This window comes from Chiloscyllium plagiosum, chromosome 22, assembly GCF_004010195.1.
Source record: "Chiloscyllium plagiosum isolate BGI_BamShark_2017 chromosome 22, ASM401019v2, whole genome shotgun sequence".
Classification (NCBI taxonomy): domain Eukaryota; kingdom Metazoa; phylum Chordata; class Chondrichthyes; order Orectolobiformes; family Hemiscylliidae; genus Chiloscyllium; species Chiloscyllium plagiosum.
In genome coordinates, this window is record NC_057731.1 from 52,251,513 (window position 1) to 52,274,684 (window position 23,172).

The following is a 23,172-nucleotide window of genomic DNA, read 5'->3' on the forward strand; positions in this document are numbered from 1 at the left end:
TTTAAGATAAGAGTGAAAGATTTAAAAAGGATCTGAGGAGTAACTTCTTCAAGCAGAGGGTGGTGCACTTATGAAACAAGCTGCCATAGGAAGTGCTGAGGGCTTGTACAATTATAACATTTAAGAGGCATCTGGATGGGTAAATGAATAGGAAGAGTTTAAAGGGATATGGGCCAAATGCTGGTAAATGGAACTAGGTCAGATTGGGATGTCTGCTCCGCACAGGTGGCACAGTGGTTAGCACTGCTGCTTAAACAGCACCAGAGACCCGGGTTCAATTCCCACCTCAGGCAACTGTCTGTGTGGAGTTTGCATATTTCCCAGTGTCTGCGTAGGTTTCCTCCCACAATCCAAAGATGTGCAGGTTTGGTGGATTGGCCATGCTAAACTGCCCGTAGGGTTAGGTGAACGGGCAAATGTAGGGGAATGGGTCTGGATGGGTTGCTCTTTGGAAGGTTGGTGTGGACTTGTTAGGCCGAAGGGCCTGTTTCCACACTGTAAGTAATCTAATCTAATCTAATCTAATCTAATCTAATCTATATGACTCTATCCCAGGTTGTGGGATGGATAACATGCACATAAAACAAGAAAATATTCCTATGTCACAAGGAATGTACTTTTAGTAGAAGTAAATGAACGGTCCAAAAAAATGCCAACACCTCATATGTAACAAAACTTCAATCCTCATTCAGAACTCTGCAGCCAGTTTCCTATCCCACATCAATTTAGTCCACGTGACCGGAGCTCTCCTGCCATCGAGAACACCATATTGTCTCCATTGAGGAGTGCCTATCATATTAAATGACCAATATCAGATCTCCCCATGATCAAGGGTACTGGGTCAGAGGATTCCCTCTTGAATGCTATGAACTGTTAGTCAATCAACAATGAAATATAAGACCATAAGATATAGGAGCAGAATTAGGCTATTCGGCTCATCAAGTCTGCCATTTGATCATGGCTGATAGCTTTCTCAACCTTATTCTTCTACCTTCTACCTTATCCTTACTAATCAAGGATCCGTGTATCTCTGTCTTACATACACTCAATGACTTGGCCTCCACAGCTCTCTTCAGGAATGAGTTCTACAGATTAACCACCTTCTGGTTGAAGAAATTCCTCCTCATCTCAGTTCTAAAGGGTCCCTTCATCTTGAAGCTGTGCCCTTGGGTCAATTTCTGCTACTTGTGGAAACATCTTATCCACGCTAACTCTATCCAAACCTTTCAGTATACTCTAAGCTTCAACCGGATATCCCCTTCCACCCCAACCTCATCCTTCTAAATTCCAAGTACAGACCCAGACTCCTCAATTGCTCCTCAAATGAATCATAGAATCCCTACAGAGCAGACAGGTGCTATTTGGCCCATTAAGTCTGCACTAACTTCCTAAAGATCATCCCACCTGTAACAGTACTGTGCCTTTGAGAAATTTATTCTGTGCTGTTTCTATTGTAGAGAGATTTTGTCAGTGATGCTGGAATGCCTACTTCAAAAGCAGTAGTTAAAGAGTTTTAAGCACAGAGTTATTTTAAATTAATGATTGAGTGGAGTCAGGCTCTCACAGACTCAGGGTTTTTGTTTCGCTTTCATTGGAAGTTTGAGGAATTTTTTTTAAAGAGTTGAAGCTGCTAGATGCAGGTCTCTCTCGCTGCAGTTAAAAGTTTGAGTTCTTTCTCTGCTGTTAGATTGTTTCTTTCAGTGTTCTTTTCTCCTGGACTGGTGATTGCATGTGAGAAAATCTGATTTACTGTATTTGCCTTTGCCAAGGGTATGTTTATGGTATGCTTATGTGTTTATTAGCTTTAATTGATTAATATGCAAATCCCAGAATTTCTTTCAATTTGCTATCCCGAGGTGACTTAAGGTGTAATCGATATAAAGTCAGACAACGTGTAATTCTCAAAAACAGAGTGTGGACAACAGAATTAGGCTAGTTTTAGATACAATTAAGTCTTAGCCATTTTGCAAATGAGATGGCAACCCAAGCAATACCCCACTGTTTTAACAAGAAGCACAATGTAACTATGATCTTGCAAAATCAATGTTCTAAATTAGGATCTTTCATGGATTTGGAAGGATAGTTCATTAAAAAAAATAGTCACCTGTGTTGCTCCTCCTCCAATTACTAAATTACTAATTACTAATTATTGTTTGAAGTGATCTAGCTCTGATGAGGATAGCCAACTTTCCGGTTTAACTAGAAGACTCTTGCTGAATACATAATGTGAGGTTTATTGCATTAACTGCAACAATTTCCAGTTTATATGACTATAACCCAGATTACCATAGAGATGTCTTAGAGCACACTAGCCCCAGGTCTGTCTCCTGCAAGCTCCTTCTTTACATAATCACAATGGGCGATGCTTACTACATTCAATCAAGTAATAATCATTTCAGACCTTTATACAACAATTATTATTTTCAATAACCACAACTGTACTATAGATATACAGAAAATGGCTTAACTCCAAAAATACACAAAAGACATGAATATGCAATAAAATTAGACATGAATATTTTGGCTGTTTCCTTCATTTTAAAAGTTCAAAAATGTTGCAATGTCATAATCTATTCGTTATGTTTACTTCCCTAAACACAAGTCCTTCCTTTCATCGAAGTACGAAATTTTTGAACATGTGTATTTAATCAGAAATGCTGTGAGCAAGTGACTAAAATCTAGAAACAGACCAAACATCAGCCTGAGGGAAGATCCACTGCTGGTTAAAATATGATGTGCCTTTATACTAGGAAAATCAGCATATTTAAAAATAAATTCAGAATAATCTGCACCAGAAATTAATTTGTTTCACAGCAGTTATATGGATCACAAACAAAATATTGAAGATGTTTTGGTGGGCGGCACGGTGGCACAGTGGTTAGCACTGCTGCCTCACAGCGCCAGAGACCCGGGTTCAATTCCCGCCTCAGGCGACTGACTGTGTGGAGTTTGCACGTTCTCCCCGTGTCTGCGTGGGTTTCCTCCGGGTGCTCCGGTTTCCTCCCACCATCCAAAGATGTGCAGGGTCAGCTGAATTGGCCATACTAAATTGCCTGTAGTGTTAGGTAAGGGGTAAATGTAGGGGTATGGGTGGGTTTCGCTTTGGCGGGTCGGTGTGGACTTGTTGGGCCGAAGGGCCTGTTTCCACACTGTAATCTAATCTAAAATCTAATCTAATCTAAATCTAAATGTCAGGAGATACAAAGACAAATGGGGAGATGGTGGCATAGTAATAATGTCATTTGCTGAGTAATCCAGATGTTCAGATTAAAGATCTGGAAACATGGTTTTGAACCCCACCTCTGTAATTTAATACAATTAACAAATTCCAGAATTGAAAACTAACATCAGTAAAGAGGAGCATAATGGTTGTAAAAATCTGCTTCCCTTTAGGGAAGGAATTCTACCATTATTGCCTGGTTGGGCCTAGATTTTAGTTCAGACCCACAGCAATGTGGCTGACCCTTAATGCCCTCTGAAATGGCTCCACAAGCCCCTCAGTTACAAGGGCAATTATGGATGGGCAACAAAAGCTGGTCTTGCCAGTTTTGCACTCATCCCATAAGAAGATTTTAAAAATTATATCTCAAGTGTATACAAAGGCACAACAGATTACTTCAATTCAATGAATGACAAATAGAACATAAACCATTTTTTAAAAACTAATTTCATCCACAAGCAGCATCTCAATCCAGATTTGAATACAACTTTGCTTCAATTGTAAATTTAGTTCAACCAGAGAATCTAATACCTGAAGAAATGGTTAGATCATAAGATACAGGAGCAGATACACAAAATAAGAACAGCAGTAGGCCTTTAACCCTGTTCTATCATTCAATGAGATCTGATTATCAACATCACATTTCTGCTTTATCCACATATCCTTTCATTTCCTTAGTAGTTAAAAACTTGTCCATCTCAGCCTCTGCAGCATCCTGCGGTAAAGAATTCCAGGGATTTATTACCCCCAAAGAAACTCTTCATATTTTCTATTTTAAATGGGTGAACCCTTATTCTGAAATTATGTTTTCTGGTCCTAAACTCTGGGGAAATAGGCTCTGAGCATCTACCTCATCAAGCCCCCAAAATATTTTATATTTCAATAAGAGCACCGCTCCTCTCTCAAAACTCCAATGAATACAAACCTAACCTATTCAACTATCTTCATAAGAAAGATCTGTTTGTACTGTGAATCTGCTCTGGACTGCCTCCAATGCCAGTATGTGTTTCCTTAGGTAAGGGGACCAAAACTGTTCTCAGTATTTCAACTGTGGTTTGACTACTGCCTTATATATTTTTAGCTAGACTTTCCTATTTTTACATTCCACTCCCTTTGAAATAAAAATAGTCCATTTGCTTTGCCTATTGCCCATTGAACATGGATGCAAGCTTTCTGGGATTTATGCTCGAGGACCACCAAATCCGTCCATGCTTTCTGCAGAAATTCTGCAGAATAAATGATATTCAGCTCTTCTAGTCAAAGCACAAAACATCCCATTTTCCCATATTATATTCCACCTGCTAAGTTTCTGCCCACTCACTTAACCTGTCTATATCCCTCTACAGACCTGATGTCATTCTAATTCCTTACCTTCCCACCTAATCTTGTACCATCCGCAATCTTGGCGATAGCACATTAATCTTCCTCATTATTATATATCATAAATAATTGTGACCCCAGCACTGGTCTCTATGGCACTCCACTGGTTAATTAAAAAGCCCCGCTAAGCCCAATTCTTCTTCTTCTTCTATCAGGTAAAAACAATGACTGCAGATGCTGGAAACCAGATTCTGGATTAGTGCTGGAAAAGCACAGCAATTCAGACAGCAACCGAGGAGCAGTAAAATCAACATTTCGGGCAAACGCCATTCATCAGGAATACAGACAGAGTACCTGAAGGGTGGAGAGATAAATGAGAGGAGGGTGGGGGTGGGGAGAAAGTAGCATAGAGTACAATAGATGAGTGGGGGAGGGGATGAAGGTAATAGGTCAGGGACGAGGGTGGAGTGATAGCTGGGAAAGAAGATAGGCAGGTAGGACAAGTCATGAGGACAGTGAGGTGGAGGAAGGGTGAGGTCGAGGAAGGGGAAATGAGGAAACTGTTGAAGTCCACATTGATGCCCTGGGGTTGAAGTGTTCCGAGGCAGAAGATGAGGCGTTCTTCCTCCAGGCGTCAGGTGGTGAGGGAGCGGCGGTGAAGGAGGCCCAGGACTTCCATGTCCTCGGCAGAGTGGGAGGGAGAGCTGAAATGTTGGGCCACAGGGCGGTGTGGTTGATTGGTGCAGGTATCCCAGAGATGTTCCCTAAAGCGCTCTGCTAGGAGGCGTCCAGTCTCCCCAATGTAGAGACGACCGCATCATGAGCAACGGATACAATAAATGATATTTGTGGATGTGCAGGTAAAACTTTGGATGTGGAAGGCTCCGGTGGGGTCCGTTTGGAGGTGGCGGAAATGTCGGCAGATGATTTGGTTTATGCGAAGGTTGGTAGTGTGGATGGTGAGCACCAGGGGCGTTCTGTCCTTGTTACGGTTGGAGGGATGGCGTCTGAGGGCAGAGGTGCAGGATATGGACGAGATGCGTTGGAGGGCATCTTTAGCCACGTGGGATGGGAAATTGCGGTCTCTAAAGCAGGAGGCCATCTGGTGTGTTCTGTGATGGAACTTACCAATCTTCTATCCATGCTAATGTATTACTCTCAACACAATCGGCTATTATCTTATAAAGTAGCCTGACATACAGTACCTTATTGAACATCTTTTGGAAATCCAAATATATTACATCCACTGGCTCCCTTCACAACTCTACTTGCTTATAGTATATATTTCTAAATGCTCCATTATTAATCCTTTACAATAGACTCTTGCATTTTACCAATGACAGATGTTAAGCTAATTGTGTTATAGTTATCTGCTGTGTTTCTCTTCCTTTTTGAGAAAGGGCATCACTTTGGCAGTTTTGCAAAGCACTGGGACTTTTCCCCAAAACTAAAGATCCTTGAAAGATTACTGCCAGTGCATTCCTTCATTATCTCTGTAGTTACTTCATTTGAAATCTGAAGATGCAACATATCAGGTCCAGGGTACTTACCAGCCTTGAGTCCCGCTAATTTCCTAAGTTCTCTTTCTCTAGTGACTATCATCGTGTTTATTCTCCACACCCTCCCCCATCCTACCTTCTGTTGGTCCTATTGATTATTTAGTATTTTTGGAATGTTAGTAATGTCCTCTACTGTGAAGACTCATACAAAGTGTTTTTTCAAATCCTCTTTCAATTCCTGATTCTTTATTATTAGTTCACCAGCCTCAACCTCTAAGGGGCATATGTTTATTTTGGCACTAATTCCTTTCTATACATTTAAAGAAGCTCTTATTTTCCATTTTTAGTTTACTTGCTAGTTTGCCTTCAATTTATTTTGTCAATTTTAATCACTTTTCAATCATCTTTTGTTGACTTTTACAAGTTTATCAGTAATCGTTGCCACATTCTATATTTTTGCTTCAGTTTGATACCATCTTTAACTTCCTTGGTTAATCGTCATTGATTCTTTCCTTCCTAGAATCCTCATTCCTCATTGGGATACATCTTTTCTGAGTAATGAAGTATATTCTTAAAAGTCTGCGTTGTTCCTGAACTGAACTTTTCTGAACTCCTTCTACAGTCCACACCAAGCAAGTCTGCTGTCATCCCTATTAATAATGCTTATTTAAAGTTTAGCTCAGTTATACCTGATCTAAGATTCTCACTCTCAACTTAAATGCTATATTCCACCAATTTCATGGTCACTGATCCCTAAAAGATGATCTTTTACTCGGAAATGATTTATTAAATCTGTCTCATTATCAGATCCAAAATAAGCTGATCCCTGGTTGGATCCATAACATTGTTCCAGGAAAGTATTTTTAATATACTCCACGAAAGCTTTCTGATGTCTACCTTTGCCAACTTTATTTTCCCAATGATTAATGCCATTTTTACATGTCCTCATCATCTCCTGATTATTTCTTTCCTAAGGGCCTATAGACGACACCCACCAGTAGTTCTTCTCTGGTTATTCCTGACTTCCACTCATATGGATTTCACATTAACCAATCCAAGATCACTTTATGCTGTCATACTTATTCTATCCTGTAATAACAAAGCTTTCTCATCACCCCACCCAGTCTGTCCTTTTAAAAAGCCAGAATATTTTGTTCCTAGCTTTGATATCCTTGTAACCATGTCACTGTAGCAGGTTTAAAATCATTCCCACTAACCTGTACATGTTCCATTAATTTCTTTATTTTGTTCCAAATACTATGTGCATTTGTGTAAAGAGCTATCAATTTTGCCTTTTTTTAATCTTTTGCTCCTCTTTTTTCCCTTTCCTCCTGCTTCTTAGTGTTTGAATACGCTGTCCTTTCCGGTCTCCCTCTGAGTATCACCGTCAAAATAGTTTCCCTGTAATGCCATTATGTTGTTTTGCTTTATAAGCCTACATTCCCCCCTCCCAAACCCTCACTCCCTTGTTAGTCTAAAGTCCTCTTGACAACTCTAAATATTTGGCTCACCAGAACACTGTCCCTGCATGGTTCAAGTTAACCTGTCCAATCAAAACAGCTTTCTTTTATCCCAATATGTGAAAGTGCCCCATCAATTGAGACCCTTTCCTCCAATACTTTACTTACTTTATTTATTCATATCCAATATGCCCATGGCTCAGGTAGTAATCCTGGGATTAGTTTGAAGTTCTGCATTTTACTTTAACAATTATTTGAAAATTTTCAGCAGAAGCTCCTTTATAGTTCTATCAATATTGTTAGTACCAATGTGGATGATAACAACTGGATCTTTCTCCACCCACTCCAGGTTTGTCTCCAACCCATGACAGCAGACGGGCAACACTGCCTTCAGGGTGTGTTCATTCCTACAAAGAACAGTATCTATCCCCCTAATTGTACTGTCCCCTAAATCTATGTTCCTGTTTCCTTCCCTCACTTGAATGCCTTCCTTTACCACATGTTCAGGTCATGCTCCCTACAGTCCCCCTGTTATTCTCATAGGTCTCATAGTTGTCTTCACCTTTGGTCAACTGAAGATACTGAGGTTTCTTGACAGCTGTCCCTTGTGACCTCATACCTGCCTCACTTAAAATCACACCCTCCTGTCCTTGATCATAGACCAAGTTTAAATTATCTAATTTAAGGGTTGTGACTGCTTACCGGAGTAAATTCTTCAGGTAACTTTCAGCCTCCGTGATCTGAAGCAATGTCTGCAGCACAGATTCCAGATCCTCAACTCTAAAGTACTAGCACAGGTGGTAGTATATTTTTGGTGTTAGACTCAATGGGCCAAAAGACTTCTTCTGTACTGTATGATTCTCCAATTCTTGACTATCATGCTATTTCACCGTTTTCCCCACCTATCAAACTTTTCTGAAAATGTTAGAAGTCAGATTTTTATTTTAAAAACCCATTCTGACTGTCAATCTACGATTTCTCTTAGAAAACATGTGCATCTGATGATTTAGGATAGAATTGGAGTCAGCTGTAGAGTCCTTCATACTAAAACAACTTTGACTTTAAAAAGTTGAGAGTATCTGACAGAACAATGGTTAATGGAATGGTTAGCATGCTGCCTCACAGCACCAAGGACCCAGGTTCAATTTCGCCCTCAGACAACTGTCTGTGTAGAGTTTGTACATTTTCTCCATGTATGCATGGGTTTCCTCCTGGTGCTCTGGTTTCCTCCCACAGTGCAGGTTAGGTGGACTGGCCATGTTAAATTGCTCATAGTGTCCAGGGATGTACAGGTTAGCTGGATTAGCCATGGGAAATGCAGGGTTACAGGTAGAGGGAAAGAGGTTGGGTCTGGGTGGGAAGCTCTTCGAAGGGTAATTGTGGACTCAATGGGCTGACTGGCCTACTTCCATACTGTAGGGATTCTATGACCTCTAAAACTTGCAAAACCTTATCCTGGCAAGAATGAAACTCTTATGCAGTGAAGAAAAAAAATAATGTAAGTAGGTTTTTGTTGGTAACAAGGAGGAGAAAAACACATAAAATCATGCAATTGTGGTTCCTTCCTATATTACAAGAACCTGCTCAAAGCCAGCACAATCAATACACAAGTATACCAGTCAAAAAGGCAGCCCTTTATCTGACCAAGTTTTCAATCATACATACAGGAACTATACCAAGATTTTATCTTCCACTTATCATGATGTCCACTTAGTACAGGTATTCTTTGTTAAACTTGGTGACTCAGCTAATTTGTTTTTAAGAGTTTCTAGAGTTCACATTTACCATTGACCATTTCATTGGAGAAAGTGAGGACTGCAGATGCTGGAGATCAGAGCTGAAAAATGTGTTGCTGGAAAAACACAGCAGGTCAGGCAGCATCCAAGGAGCAGGAGAATCGACGTTTCGGCATAAGCCCTTCTTCCGGAATGAGGAAGGTGTGCCAAGCTAAAAGGTAGGGAGGAGGGACTTGGGGGAGGGGCATTGGGAAGAAGGTTAAGGGGAGGGTGATAGGCCGGGGAAGGGGTGGGGGCGGAGAGGTCGGGAAGAAGATTGCAGGTCAAGAAGGCGGTGCTGAGTCTGAGGGTTGGGACTGAGATAAGGTGGAGGGAGGGGAAATTAGGAAGTTGGAGAAGTCTGTATTCATCCCTTGTGGTTGGAGGGTTCCTAGGCGAAAGATGAGGCGCTCTTCCTTCAGGCGTCGTGTTGCCATGGTCTGGCGATGGAGGAGGCCAAGGACCTGCATGTCCTTGGCGGAGTGATAGGGGGAGTTAAAGTGTTCAGTCGTTGGGTTGGGTTGGTTGGTGCGGGAGTCCCAGAGGTGTAGGCGGCGTGTCTCCCCAATGTAGAGGATGCAGTAAATGATGTGTGTGGAGGTGCAGGTGAATTTGTGACGGATATGGAAGGATCCCTTGGGGCCTTGGAGGGAAGTGAGGGGGGCGGTGTGGGCTCAAGTTTTGCATTTCTTGTGGTTGCAGGGGAAGGTGCCGGGAGTGGAGGTTGGATTGGTGGGGGTGTAGACCTGACGAGGGAGTCGTGGAGGGAGGGGTTTATCCAGAACGCTGATAGGGGAGGGGAGGGAAATATATCCTTGGTGGTGGCGGAAATGACGAAGGATGATACGATGTATCTGGAGTTTGGTGGGGTGGTAGATGAGGACCAGTGGGGTTCTGTCTTGGTGGCGATTGGAGGGGCCGGGTTCAAGGGCGGAGGAGCGGGAAGTGGAGGAGATGCAGTGGAGAGCATAGTCAACCACGTCTGAAGGGAAATTGCAGTCTTTGAAGAAGGAGGCCATCTGGGTTATTTGGTATTGGAATTGGTCCTCCTGGGAGCAGATGCGGCAGAGGCGAAGGAATTGGGAATATGGGATGGCGTTTTTACAGGGGGCAGGGTGGGAGGAGGTGTAATCTAGGTAGTGTGGGAGTCGGTCGGTTCATAGTAAATGTCAGTGTTGAGTCAGTTGCCTGAGATAGAAATGGGAGGGAGGAATCTGAGACGGTCCAGGTAAATTTGAGGTCGGGGTGGAAGGTGTTAGTAAAGTGAATGAACTGTTCAACCTCCTCATGGGAGCACGAGGTAGCACCGATACAGTCATCGATGTAGCGGAGGAAAAGGTGGGGGGTGGTGCCAGTGTAGCTGTGGAAGATGGACTGTTCCACATATCCGACGAAGAGGCAGGCATAGCTGGGGCCCATGCAGGTGCCCATGGCTAATCCTTTGGTTTGGAGGAAGTGGGAGGATTGGAAAGAGAAGTTGTTCAGAGTGAGGACCAATTCAGTCAGTCGAAAGAGGGTGTCAGTGGAAGGTTACTGGTTGGTTCGGCGGGAAAGGAAGAAGCGGAGGGCTTTGAGGCCTTTGTGATGGGCGATGGAGGTGTACAGGGACTTCTTCAAAGACCGCAATTTCCCCTCAGACGTGGTTGACTATGCTCTCCACTGCATCTCCTCCACTTCCCGCTCCTCCGCCCTTGAACCCCGCCCCTCCAATCGCCACCAGGACAGAACCCCACTGGTCCTCATCTACCACCCCACCAATCTCCAGATACATCGTATCATCCTTCGTCATTTCCGCCACCTTCAAACAGACCACAAGGATTTATTTCCCTCCTCTATCAGCATTCCGGAAAGACCACTCCTTCCGCAACTCCCTTGTCAGGTCCACACCCCCCACCAACCCAACCTCCACTCCCGGCACCTTCCCCTGCAATCGCAAGAAAACTTGCGCCCACACCTCCCCCTTCACTTCCCTCCAAGGGATCCTTCCATATCCGTCACAAATTCACCTGCACCTCCACACACATCATTTACTGCATCCGCTGCACCCAATGTGGCCTCCTCTACATTGGGGAGACAGGCCGCCTACTTGCGGAACGTTTCAGAGAACACCTCTGGGACCCCGCACCAACCAACCCAACCTAACGGCTGAACACTAACTCCCCCTATCACTCCGCCAAGGACATGCAGGTCCTTGGCCTCCTCCATCGCCAGACCATGGCAACATGACGCCTGGAGGAAGAGCGCCTCATCTTCCGCCTAGGAACCCTCCAACCACAAGGGATGAATGCAGATTTCTCCAACTTCCTCATTTCCCCTCCCCCCACCTTATCTCAGTCCCAACCCTCAGACTCAGCACCACCTTCTTGACCTCTCCGCCCCCATCCCCTCTCCGGCCTATCACCCTCCCCTTAACCTCCTTACACCTATTCCTCACGCCCCTCCCCCAAGTCCCTCCTCCCTACCTTTTATCTTAGCCTGCTTGGCACACCTTCCTCATTCCTGAAGAAAGGCTTATGCCCGAAACATCGATTCTCCTGCTCTTTGGATGCTGCCTGACCTGCTGCGCTTTTCCAGCAACACAGTTTTCAGCCCACTTCTTGAAGGAGTTAATGCTATTACATTTAGTTTCAGGTGTCCTAATCAACAACAAATCAGATTTGAAGTCTCTTCCCTTGATAATTTTGGTTAAGCAATCCGCTATGCTGAATGAATCTTCAGAACTTTCATAAATATGAGATATGCAGCACATACATTATTGACACAAAAACTGATTTCTTGTCAATTTATTTCACGGACATCTTTAAAATATATATAGTTGAAAAATAGCGTTCATTTTTCAGATTTTTTTCTGAAATGCATTCAAATAAAAACTTCCCTACTTTAACTCATTGTAACCACTTAGCTAAAAAACAGAGTATACTTAGAATAGTGAATAGATTAATCCACATTCACAAAAGTGAACCAATTATTTGGATCAAACCGTCAATAACTTTTCCTTTATTTTGGAGTGCCAGTATTTGAGATTTTTATTTTCTGGTACTTACTCATGGACTCTATTGTCACCATACAAGTCACTCAATCCAAAGCTGACATAATGCCAGTGTTCTGGAACATCCTGTGTTGGGCTCCCTGGATTTCTGTACATGCTGATGTAGTCCAGTGGATCTGGTCCTCCCAACCTTCAGAGAGCAAAAACAAGAGAACTGAGAATGGATTTTACTCATTGATTGCAAATGCGCTTGAGAAGGCAGGGCATGGGGAGTTAAGAAATAAATAAAACCTGGCTTGGGAGCATGGATAAGATACATTTAAAGCAAGATTATGCTTAGTCAAGCAAATTTTTTAAAACTGTATTTTTTTAAGTCACTAAAATATTGTTGAGATGATTTCAGTCAGTATATTAAAGCCTAGTGGCACCTTCCAGTCAAGTGCATGAAGGAGAAAAAAAAATCAGGTTCAAAAATAAGGTTAGATCACATGGAATACAGGGAGAACTAGCCATTTGCATTCAGAACTGGCTCAAGCATAGAAGACAGGGGGTAGTGGAGGCCTGTGACCAGTCGTGTGCCACAAAGATCAGTACCAGGTCCAATGCTTTTCGTCATTTATATAAATGATTTGGATGTGAACAAAGGAGGTATAGTTCCTAAATTTGCAGATGACACCAAATTGGAAGTGTAATGGACAGCAAAAGTTACGTCAGAGTATGACGGGATCTTAATCAAATGGGCCCAATGGGCAGATGGAGCTTAATTTAGATAAATGTGAGATGCTGCATTTTGGAAAGGCAAATCAGGGCAGGACTTACATATTTAATGGTAAGGTCCTGCGGAGTGTTGCTGAACTAAGAAACGTTGAACTGCAGGTTCATAGCTCATTGAAAGTGAAGGGGCAGGTAGATTGGATAGTGAAGGCGGCATTTGGTATTTTATTGGTCAGAGCACTGAGTATAGGAGTAGGGAGGTCATGTTGTGGCTCTATAGGATATTGGTTAGACCACTTTTGGAATATTATGTACAATTCTGGTCTCCCTCCTATAAGGAGCTTGTTGTGAAACTTGAAAGGGTTTAGAAAAGATTTACAAGGATTTTGCCAGAGTTCGAGGGTTTGAGCTAAAGGGAGAGGCTGAATAGGTTGGGGCTGTTTTTCCCTGGAGCATCAGAGGCTGAGGGGTGACCTTTGAGGTTTATAGAATCACGAGGGGCATGGAGAGAGTAACTAAGACATGGTCTTTTTCCTGTGGTGGGTGAGGGGGGAAAGATTTAAAAAGGACCTGAAGGGCAACGTTTTCACACAGAGTGGTGTATGTATGGAATGAGCTGCCAGAGGAAGGGATGGAGGAGAGTACAATTACAACATTTAAAAGGCATCTGGATGGGTATATGAATAGGAAGGGTTTAGAGGTCAGAGTACTGGCAAAATGGGAGTATATTAATTTAGGATATCTGGGCAGCAAGGACAAGTTGGACTGAAGAGTCTGTTTTTGTGCTGTACATCTCCATGACTCTCTTTAATTTAAGAGATTCTTTTGCATCACAGCTATAATAGGACAAAGTAACAACAATAAAATCAGATTCATGTGGATAAATTCTTAATCCAGTAACACCTAATAAAACGCCAATATAAAATCAAAAATCAGAACAGAAATTTCCCAGATATCTTTTAGTGCTGGTGGAACAGGGAGATTGCAGGGAAGAGATGGTCAATTGTTTTGGCTTCACAGGGCACTTACATGTCTAGTATAAAACCTCTCATGCCAGTCACAGTATCTCACTAACTTATAGATGTATTTAACTGTGACTATTAGACTTTGCAGTTCTGATTCAGAATGTATTCCATTAATAAATCAGCTATATTAACCACAGCCTTTCCCAAATCTGCTGGCCTAAATTCAATCAGGCCAAATAAGTGATCAAGAAATAAGTTAAAATAGTATCTGGTAAATTAGTTAGTGGGCTTCAAAGGTCATAGAACAAGATATCATAAGACTTGGTGTGAGCATAAACCGCTTCAACAATCAAAGTTGAATAACTTTAAAATTTAAGTAGCAGAATTTCAGGTGGTGAGGGCGTCTGGGAACAGTACTGTCACAGAAGTTTGACATGATCATATTAAACTGATTTTTTTTTGGTGAATGCAGAATATTCAGATGCAGCCTCAGCCCAAAAACCAAATCCTGTCAATTGTCTATTTGAACTACATTGCTGTTGCTTAGTGAAAGCCGATAGATTCTTGCTTCAAACATATTTAATGCCCACTACTGTATCCTATTCTCATTGCGATTCTGCACAACAGATGTTCAGTGGCATTTTGCTTTTGTTAGATAACTGGCGACATTTTCAGGTTTACAATTCTTCTAACCCAGGTCCACTGTTATTCTTTGTATCTGACTCTCATGGTCATTTATATTTACATTATACTGCAGTATAACTGCAAAAGACTATAATTTCTATCCCTATGATTTGAAGAATATGGGACAATAGATAGCATGAAGTAGAGTATACTTGGTCATGTTAAAGGGTTTTTTAAAAAATAAATCACTCATGGGACTTGGGTGGACTTCGCTGGTTCGACCAGCATTTATTGTCCATCCTTAGTTGCCTGCAAGAAGGTGGTAGTGAAAACTTTCTTGAACCACTAAAAGTTTGCATGCTGTAGGTTAACCCACAATGCCCTTGGAAGGAATTCCATTATTGACTCAGCAACAGTAACAGAACGACGTTATATTTCCAGGTCAGCATGGTGACTGGCTTGGAGGGGAACTTGGTTGTGGTGGTGTTCCCACATATCTGCTGACCTTCTAAATATAAAGTGGTTGCGGGGTTGGAAGGTGCTATCAAAGGATCTTTGGAGAATTTCTGCACTGCATTTTGTAAATAGTACAGACTGCTGCTACTGAACATTGGTGGTGAAGGGAGTGGATGCTTATAGATCTGTGGTCATTAAGCGGGCTGCTTTGTCCTGAATGGTGTCAAGCTTCTTGAGTGTGATTGGAGCTGCGCCCATCCAGGCAAGTAGGGAGTATTCCATCACACTCTGACTAGTGCCTGTAAATGGTGGACAGACTTTGGGGATTCAGGAGCTGCAATACTCCTCGCCTCTGACCTGCTCTTGTAGCCACTGTTCTGACCAATGATAACCCCAAGGATATTGATAATGGAGGATTCGGTGATGGTAACACTATTGAATGTCAAGGGATGGTGGCTAGATTGTCTCTAAATGATGATCATTGCCTGCCATTTGTGTATTGCAAATGTTACTTGCCACTTGTCAGCATAAGCCTGGAGAGTGTCCAGATGTTGTTGCATTTTAACATGGACTGCTTCAGTATCTTGAGAAGTCAACAAATTATGCTGAACATTGCGCAGTAAATATCCACACTTCTGACATTATGACAGAAAGAAGGTCATTGATGAAGCAGCTGAAGATGGTTAGGCCTGGGACACTATGCTAAGGAACTCCTGCAGAGATATCCTGGAGCTGAGATGACTGACCCCTACCAACCACAACTATCTTCCTATGTGCCAAACATGATTCCAACCAGCAGAGAGTTTGCCCCGATACCTACTGATTTGAGTTTTGCTAGGGCTCCTTGATGCCACACTCAGTTAATTGCGGTTTTGACATCAAGGGATGCCACCCTCACCTCATCTCTGGAATTCTGAGCTTTTGTCTATGTTTGAACCAAGGCTGTAATGACATCAGGAGCGGAGTGGCCCTGGTGGAACCCAAACTGGGCATCAATGAGTAGGTTATTGCTGAGTAGACGCTGCTTGATAGCGTTGTTGAAGACACATTCCAACATTTACTGATGACAGAGTAGACTGATGGGGCAGTAATTAGCCTGGTTGGATTTGTCCTGTTTAATACTCAGGAAATACACAGCAAATTTTCCATATTGTCAGGTAGACACCAGTGCTGTTACAGTACAGGAAGTGTTTAGCTAGGGGAGCTGAGAGTTCTGGAGCACATGTCTTCAGTACTACTGCCAGAATGTAGTTAGGGCTCATAACTTTTGAAGTATCCAGCATATCCAAATGTTTGTTAATAATCACATGGAGTGAATCAAATTGACTAAAGGCTGATATCTATATTACTGGGGACCAATTTGTTTAATCATCCACTTGACACTTCTGGTTGAAGATTACTGTGAATGTTGAAGACTTATCTTCTGTACAGTTGTTTTGGGCTCTTCCATCATTGACGATGGGGATATTTGTGGAGCCACCTCCTCCTGGGAGTTGTTTAATTGTCCACTTCCATTCACTAGTCCTGTTTGATAGCTTCATCAGGTTGACACCTCACTTTTAGGTATGCCTCATGCCCTCCTGCACACTCCACTAAACCAGGTAGTTGCCTTGGCTTGATGGCAATGGTTGAGTGGGGGATATGCCAGGACAAGAGGTTGTGAATTGTGCAGGAGTACAATTTTGCTGCTGTTGAGAGCCCACATCTCCTCATGGAAGCCCAGTCTTGAGTTGCTAGATCTGTTCAAGTTTGCATGGGCGATAAAGCCACACAATGAGATGGAAAGATTTCTCAAAGTGAAGGCAGGACCTAATCTTCACAAGGCCTACTCCTGCACCTATTGTCTATTGTGTAGTGGTCACTTCCCAATGCTGTTATGAACATATGCATGTGCAGCCAGCAGATTGGTAAGGATGAGGTCAAGTATGTTGTTTCCCTCCCCACCTGCTGCCAACCCAGTATGGCAGCTATGTCCTTTAGGACTCGACCAGTTCGATCAACTGGGACACTGAAATTCCCAAAGTACTTTTTGCCCTTGCAACTCTCAGTGCTTCTTCACAGTATTATTCAACATAGGGGCTGAGGCAGGGCAGTACGTGGTAATCAGCAGGCTTCCTTCCCTATATTTAACCAGAGGCCATGAGACTTCATGGGGCCTGCAGTCAATGTTGAAGACTCACACAGCAACTCCCTCCCAACTGTATATCACTGCACCACTGGGACAGGACATATCCAGGGTGGTGTCTAGAACATTGCCTGTAAGGTACAATTCCATAAGTATTACTATGTCTGGCAGTTGCTTGACCTATCTATGTGACAGCTTTCTCAATTATGGCACATGCTCTCAGATGTTGGTAAGGAGGAACTTGCAGGATCAACAGGGCTATTTTTGTCGTTGTCTTTTCCAGTGCTGAGATCAATACCAAGTGGTCAGTCCAGTTTCATTTCGTCGCTAAAACTTCAAAGCAACTGATACAACTGCGTCATTCGCTCAGCCATTTCTCATGGGAGTTGAGAGACAATTAGGTTGCTGTGGCTCTGGGGTCACATACAGGCCAGACAAGTTAAGGATGGCCAATTTCTTTCCCTAAAGGACATTAGTGAGCCATTTGGGTTTTTCAACAGTCGCAGTGGTTTCATGGTCATCTTGTGGGGTGAATTTGTACTTGCATAGTTACATTGTACTTTGCTCAAAAACTTCATGAATCCATGTAAGATTCTGTTAATTCATTTTTTAGATTAGAATCAGTCTAAACATTATGGCACAGACAGCAACACAGAGGGGTGCTAATACCCAATATATTGTCTGGGCTGACACCAATTGTTAAAGTTCACTTGAGAATGTAACTTTTAAAAGAAGAGTTTTGCGATTTACAAATTAAGTGAAACTAACATGATCATTCTAACAGATGAGAGACTTAACAAACAATCAAGGTATTTTTTAAATGTATAATTTCAGTTACATCACACTGTAAACTTTTGCTATAAATTCTGTGTCCTACGATCTTATACTCCACAACCACCTGACGAAGGAGCAGTGCTTCGAAAGCTAGTGCTTCCAATTAAACCTATTGGTCTATAACCTAGTGTTGTGTGATTTTTAACTTTCTACACCCTGGTCCAACACCAGCATCTCTATATCAGTAGATTCTTAATTCTAGACATTTTATATTGAATTCAAATTCCATAATTGCCATAGTGGGACTGGAAAGGTCCCCAGAACATTAGCTGAGTTTCTGGATTAATTGTCTAGCAATGATACCACTCGACCATCGCCTCCCCTTAAAAGACAGTGATCTATTTTCCACCAGAGCTTCATTAATTATGCATCCTTATTTTTCTAATTTAGCAACAAAACTTTAACTTTACAAATACAATACTAAAACCATAAACTTATTCAACTTAGTGAAAGGTTTGTGTTCTTTTAAGACTAACATGAAAGTGTGTGTGAAAAGCAGTTTCTTGGCAATTTTACAAATTGTCAAAAGTAGGCTCAAGTTAATTTTTGATGATTCCATATTCATAACCTCAAATTATCCGTATGAACAGAAAGCCTCCTGCAAAAATTATACTCACATCAAATATTTACTTTGGTGTTTTCAGCCAATACTGAAGTGGACTCAAACAAAAAGGCATCACCTCTGTCGGGAGGTCACTACTGACCCCATAACCACGCCAGCGTCACCACCTTTGGGCATGTCACAACTGACCCCATAATCATGCCCACTGCTCCACCCCCACCTCGAAACCCAGCCCCAGTCCAGGTCCCAGATGCTATCCCACCTCCAACTCCAGTCCCACTCCAGGTCCCAGCACCATTCCCTGACGTGGCTTCACCATTTCCCCCAGATCTCCCCCTCACTGAGGACAACCATTTAGTCCTCAGTAAAGGCTTCACCTTTATCCCTCTACGATTCCAGATTAATGAGTGAGTTCGACACATACTGCAATCTTGAACGTTTCTTCCGCCATCTCTGTCTCCGTGCCTACTTTTTAAATAAGACACCCACTCACCCACCTACCCACTGAGGGACCCCTTCTCCTACCTCCAACACACCCATCCACTTGGACACCTACCCTTGACCTCTTCATTTCAAACTGCTGCCGTGACATCGACCTCCTCAACCTGTCCAACTGCCTCACCCACTCCAAACTCTGGTCCTCACAACGCGAAGCCCTCGACTCCCTTCGCTCCAACCCCAACCTCACCATCAAACCAGTGGACAAAGGGAGTGCAGTGGTAGTTTGGCACACTGACTCCCTTGACCATGACCTCAACCCCCAACAGCAAACCATCATTTCCCAGACCATACACAACCTCATCACCTCAGGGGATCTCCCACCCACAGATTCCAACCTCATAGTTCGGGAACCCCACACCACCCGATTCTACCTCCTACCCAAAAATCACAGGTCTCACTAACCCCAGCCGACCTATCATCTCATGATGTTTAGATTGATTCTAATCTAAAAAGTGAGAACAGAGTTTTACATGAATTCATGCAGGTTTTGAGCAAAGTACAATGTAACTCTGCAGAGTTACACCATGGCATAGACAGAGAACACAGGGGGCTAACACCTTCAACATATTGTCTAGCTAACACCAAATATTAAGTTAACCTGAGAATTTTTTTAAAAAGTTTTGTCATTTACACATTAAAGAAGTGAAACTATCATGGTATTTGATCAGATGAAAGACTCAACAGACAATCAAAGTATTTTTCAATGTATAATTTCAGTTACATCACACTGTAAATTTTTGCTATAAATTCTGTGCCTTACAATTGTGTCCTCCACAACCACCTGATGAAGGAGTGGCGCTCCGAAAGCTAGTGTCCTTCCAATTAAACCTGTTGGACTATCACTTGGTGTTGTGTGATTTTAAACATTTAAAAGGCATCTAGATGGGTATATGAATAGGAAGGGTTTGGAGGGCCGGGTACTGGCAGGTGGGAATAGATTGGGTTGGGATATCTGGTTGGCATGGATGAGTTGGACCAAAGGGTCTGTTTCCGTGTTGCACATCTCTATGACGCAAGCCATTCACCCCTTCAAGCCTGCTCCATCATTCAATATGATCATTGAACTCGTTACCCAGTTCTCATTTTCTCTCCATACTCCCTTTCATCCTACGAACATTATCTACATCTTTCTTGAAAGGCCTGCACAGTTTCCTATGGTAAAGAATTCCACAGGCTCAACACTCTCTAGATGAAGAAAGTTCTCCTCATCTGAGTTCTAAAAAGCCTACCCTTTCAACTGTGACCCCTGGTTTTGAACTATACAATTATCAAGAACATCTTTCCTGCATCTAAACTGTCTACTCCTGTTAGAATTTCATAGGTTTATGTGAGATCCCCTCATTCGTCTAAACTCCAGTGAATACAGTTCCAAATAATCCAGCCTCTCCCCCGCAGGAATCAGTCTGGTAAATCTCCTTTGCACTCCCTCAGTAGACATCCTTGTTCAGAAAGGAAACCAAAATTACACACAATTAACAAATCAGATAAGCTAAAGAGGGAGTTCAGAGAGTGTTTGCAGGTTAGTTTTTTTTTGAGAACAGCACGTTCTTGAGCAAATCAGAGAGCAAACTGTTCTTGACCTGATATTGTTCAATGAGATAGAATTAATTATTGGCCTTGTAGGAAGGGATCCACATGGTACCAGTGATCATAACATGATTGAATTTTGCACTCAGTTTAAGGGAGAGAAGAGCAAGTCCAAGAGCAGCATTTCAAACTTAAATAAGGGAATGAAAGAAGAACCAGTCTAAAATGAACTAACAAACACAGAATAAGGATTTACTCAAAACAAATGCAGTTGCAGACATTTAACAGGGTATTTCAGAATACAAAGAATAGGTACATTCAACCAAGAAAGAAAAATTACAAGAGGACACCCACCACTTATAATTAAACAAAACGTGAAAAATCATTAACTTATGCAAATATGGATGGCATGCCAAAAGACTGGACAGAACATAAGAAAACTTAAAAAGTAATTCGTAAAAAGGATTTCTAGAGAAAGCTAGCTAGAAATATAAACGTAGATTACAACAGATTCTATAGATCTTATGAAAAGAAAATAACTAAAGTGAGTGTTGGTCCCATATTGCGTGTGTCTTGGAAATTAATAACAGACATCCCACTGAATTTGAAATTGGAAAAGGAAGGAGGGACTTGAGAAAGTTACATTCACCAGGGACTTTGTGGAAGTCTACAAATTTCTTCCCCACGATTAACTATGCAGTCATTTTTTTCCCCCATCATAAAACTTTCCATAACATCTAACAGAATTCATGATCTACGCTACCCTAACAAAAACCCTTTGTCTGTTAGTTAGGTGCTCATGCTAGGCCTTGAAGTAAGAGAAAGGTCACTAAGGTAAAGACAATGCAGAAACCAACAATAAAAGGAAAATCAGACAGAAACAAATTTAGGTAGATTTGTGTACAAAGAGGTTAGAAGTTAGAATCATTCATCACAATTTCCTTGTATATATTCAGTGATTTTCCAAAGTAATCAAACTTCCCAATGTTTTCTGAATATATTCATAGCCTAGTATAAAAAGACAAGATTACCCAAAATTACAGAATAGCACACATGCTGTGTAGGATATCTTAGCATATGGAAACACTAAAATTCAAAATTAAATGCCATCAATGGATGCACCATCCTTGACCTGCGTAGGGAGCTATGTCCCAAACATAAAACCACAAGTGAACCTGCATTAGATGCAAAGCTACTGAAATGAATCAAAACTTCTCCCCTGATCAAATTCACAAGTGTTGAATGTTATGCAGCAGCACGGAACAACTATTTTATGATAACATAGCATAAATTGGTACTTAAACAACATTTGAACAAGTCAATGAAAATACATGGCAGTTTAAAATTCAAAGTCAACTTTTATGAAATCTTAATTCATTCTTAGTCGGCTGTGAATGGATTCAATATTTCTATCACACATAGTTAAAAAGTATAGTCAAATACTCTTAAACAAGTTAAATTTTGGGCTATGTATTTTTCACGTTTAAAAGAATTGCAGCAAAGTTACTAACAGTTTTATCAATTCAAGCTGAAAATTCTCAAAGCATAGTTTTTTTGGAATTAGAAAAAATGATTGGATTGGCGCGAGTGCTGATGATAAAAAGGTTTGCTGACTACCGTTTTTGTTGTGGAAAAAATGACTAGAAAGGATTAAATCGACTACCCCTGTTCGTACCGACTTCATAAGACTATTTCACGTTGAAATGAACTCAGTACGACAAACAAAAGTTCTTCCACAACAACGTGCATAGCAAGCTTCAAATTCTTATGTTTAAAATTGCCGTTGTTTATTTATAGTTTGCTTTAAAGCCCTGCCGTGGATCCAGTTGTTTTCAAAGATGTTCAATAGATGATTACTCAAATAGCATTTTCTGCAAAATATTGAGTCTGTAAAAGGTAAACAGTACAGCCCCCACCCCCATCATCAAAACACAAAATAATGAAAACTTCATTTTCGAAGCTGCCACAAACTTTTTCAAACAAAGTGAAGGAGGCAAACTTCAAACATTGCGAATAAAAAGTGTGCGTTTACATTTCCGAAATGAAACGGTTTTTAAAGTAAGTTAATCCTTCTCAGACATGGGGCCTCGGGAAACGGGCTGGAGACCAACTGGTGAAGAGTGGGTGAAGGAGGCGGGGACTTACCAGTACTTTACGATGGCGGTGACCTGCAGCGGGTTCGGCTGGTCCGAGTAAAGTCGTCTGCATTCCTGATAGATAGCGTGCAAGCCCGGGGGCAGGAGCGCCGCAATGCCGGGGCCGCTAGGCCGCAACTCCTCCATTGACTCAGCTATATCCCGGCGCCGGTTTACAGGCTTCGCGACCGGGAATGCTGCGAGTGTCCCTCGTCCCGAGGGTCGATCCTGTCTGTCTGTGGAATTTGGGCGTCTACCGCACTCGGCCCAAGCGAAGCATTAACTCCGTATCCACTTCGTCCGGAGCGTCCACGCTCTCCCCCTCCCCCACTCCCACTCACCCCCCCTCCGCCCGCGCTCGCTCTGATTCGCTCCGTAACCGCCACCCGCTCGCGCTGCCAACTGCCCCTCCCCCACACTGCCAACTGCCCCTTCACTGCCCTACACTCACACTGCCAACTGCCCT

The 23,172-nt window shown here is 42.3% G+C and overlaps 1 protein-coding gene across 3 annotated transcripts in view; it reads right to left on the reverse strand.

Moving 5' to 3' along the window:
* The window catches only part of sufu (suppressor of fused homolog (Drosophila)), a 131,754-nt gene extending 108,710 nt beyond the window's left edge, over window positions 1-23,044 (reverse strand). For all 3 annotated transcript variants that reach the window (XR_006314995.1, XM_043713061.1, XM_043713060.1), the window contains exons 1-2: window positions 22,717-23,044; window positions 12,319-12,453 (exon numbers count right to left, since the gene is read on the reverse strand). Coding sequence is in view for 2 of the 3 variants with exons in the window: in XM_043713061.1 (XP_043568996.1) it covers window positions 12,319-12,453; window positions 22,717-22,853 (272 nt within the window). In the remaining variant the exon portion in view is untranslated. The remainder of the gene's footprint in view (window positions 1-12,318; window positions 12,454-22,716) is intronic.
* Window positions 23,045-23,172: the final 128 nt, after the last annotated feature.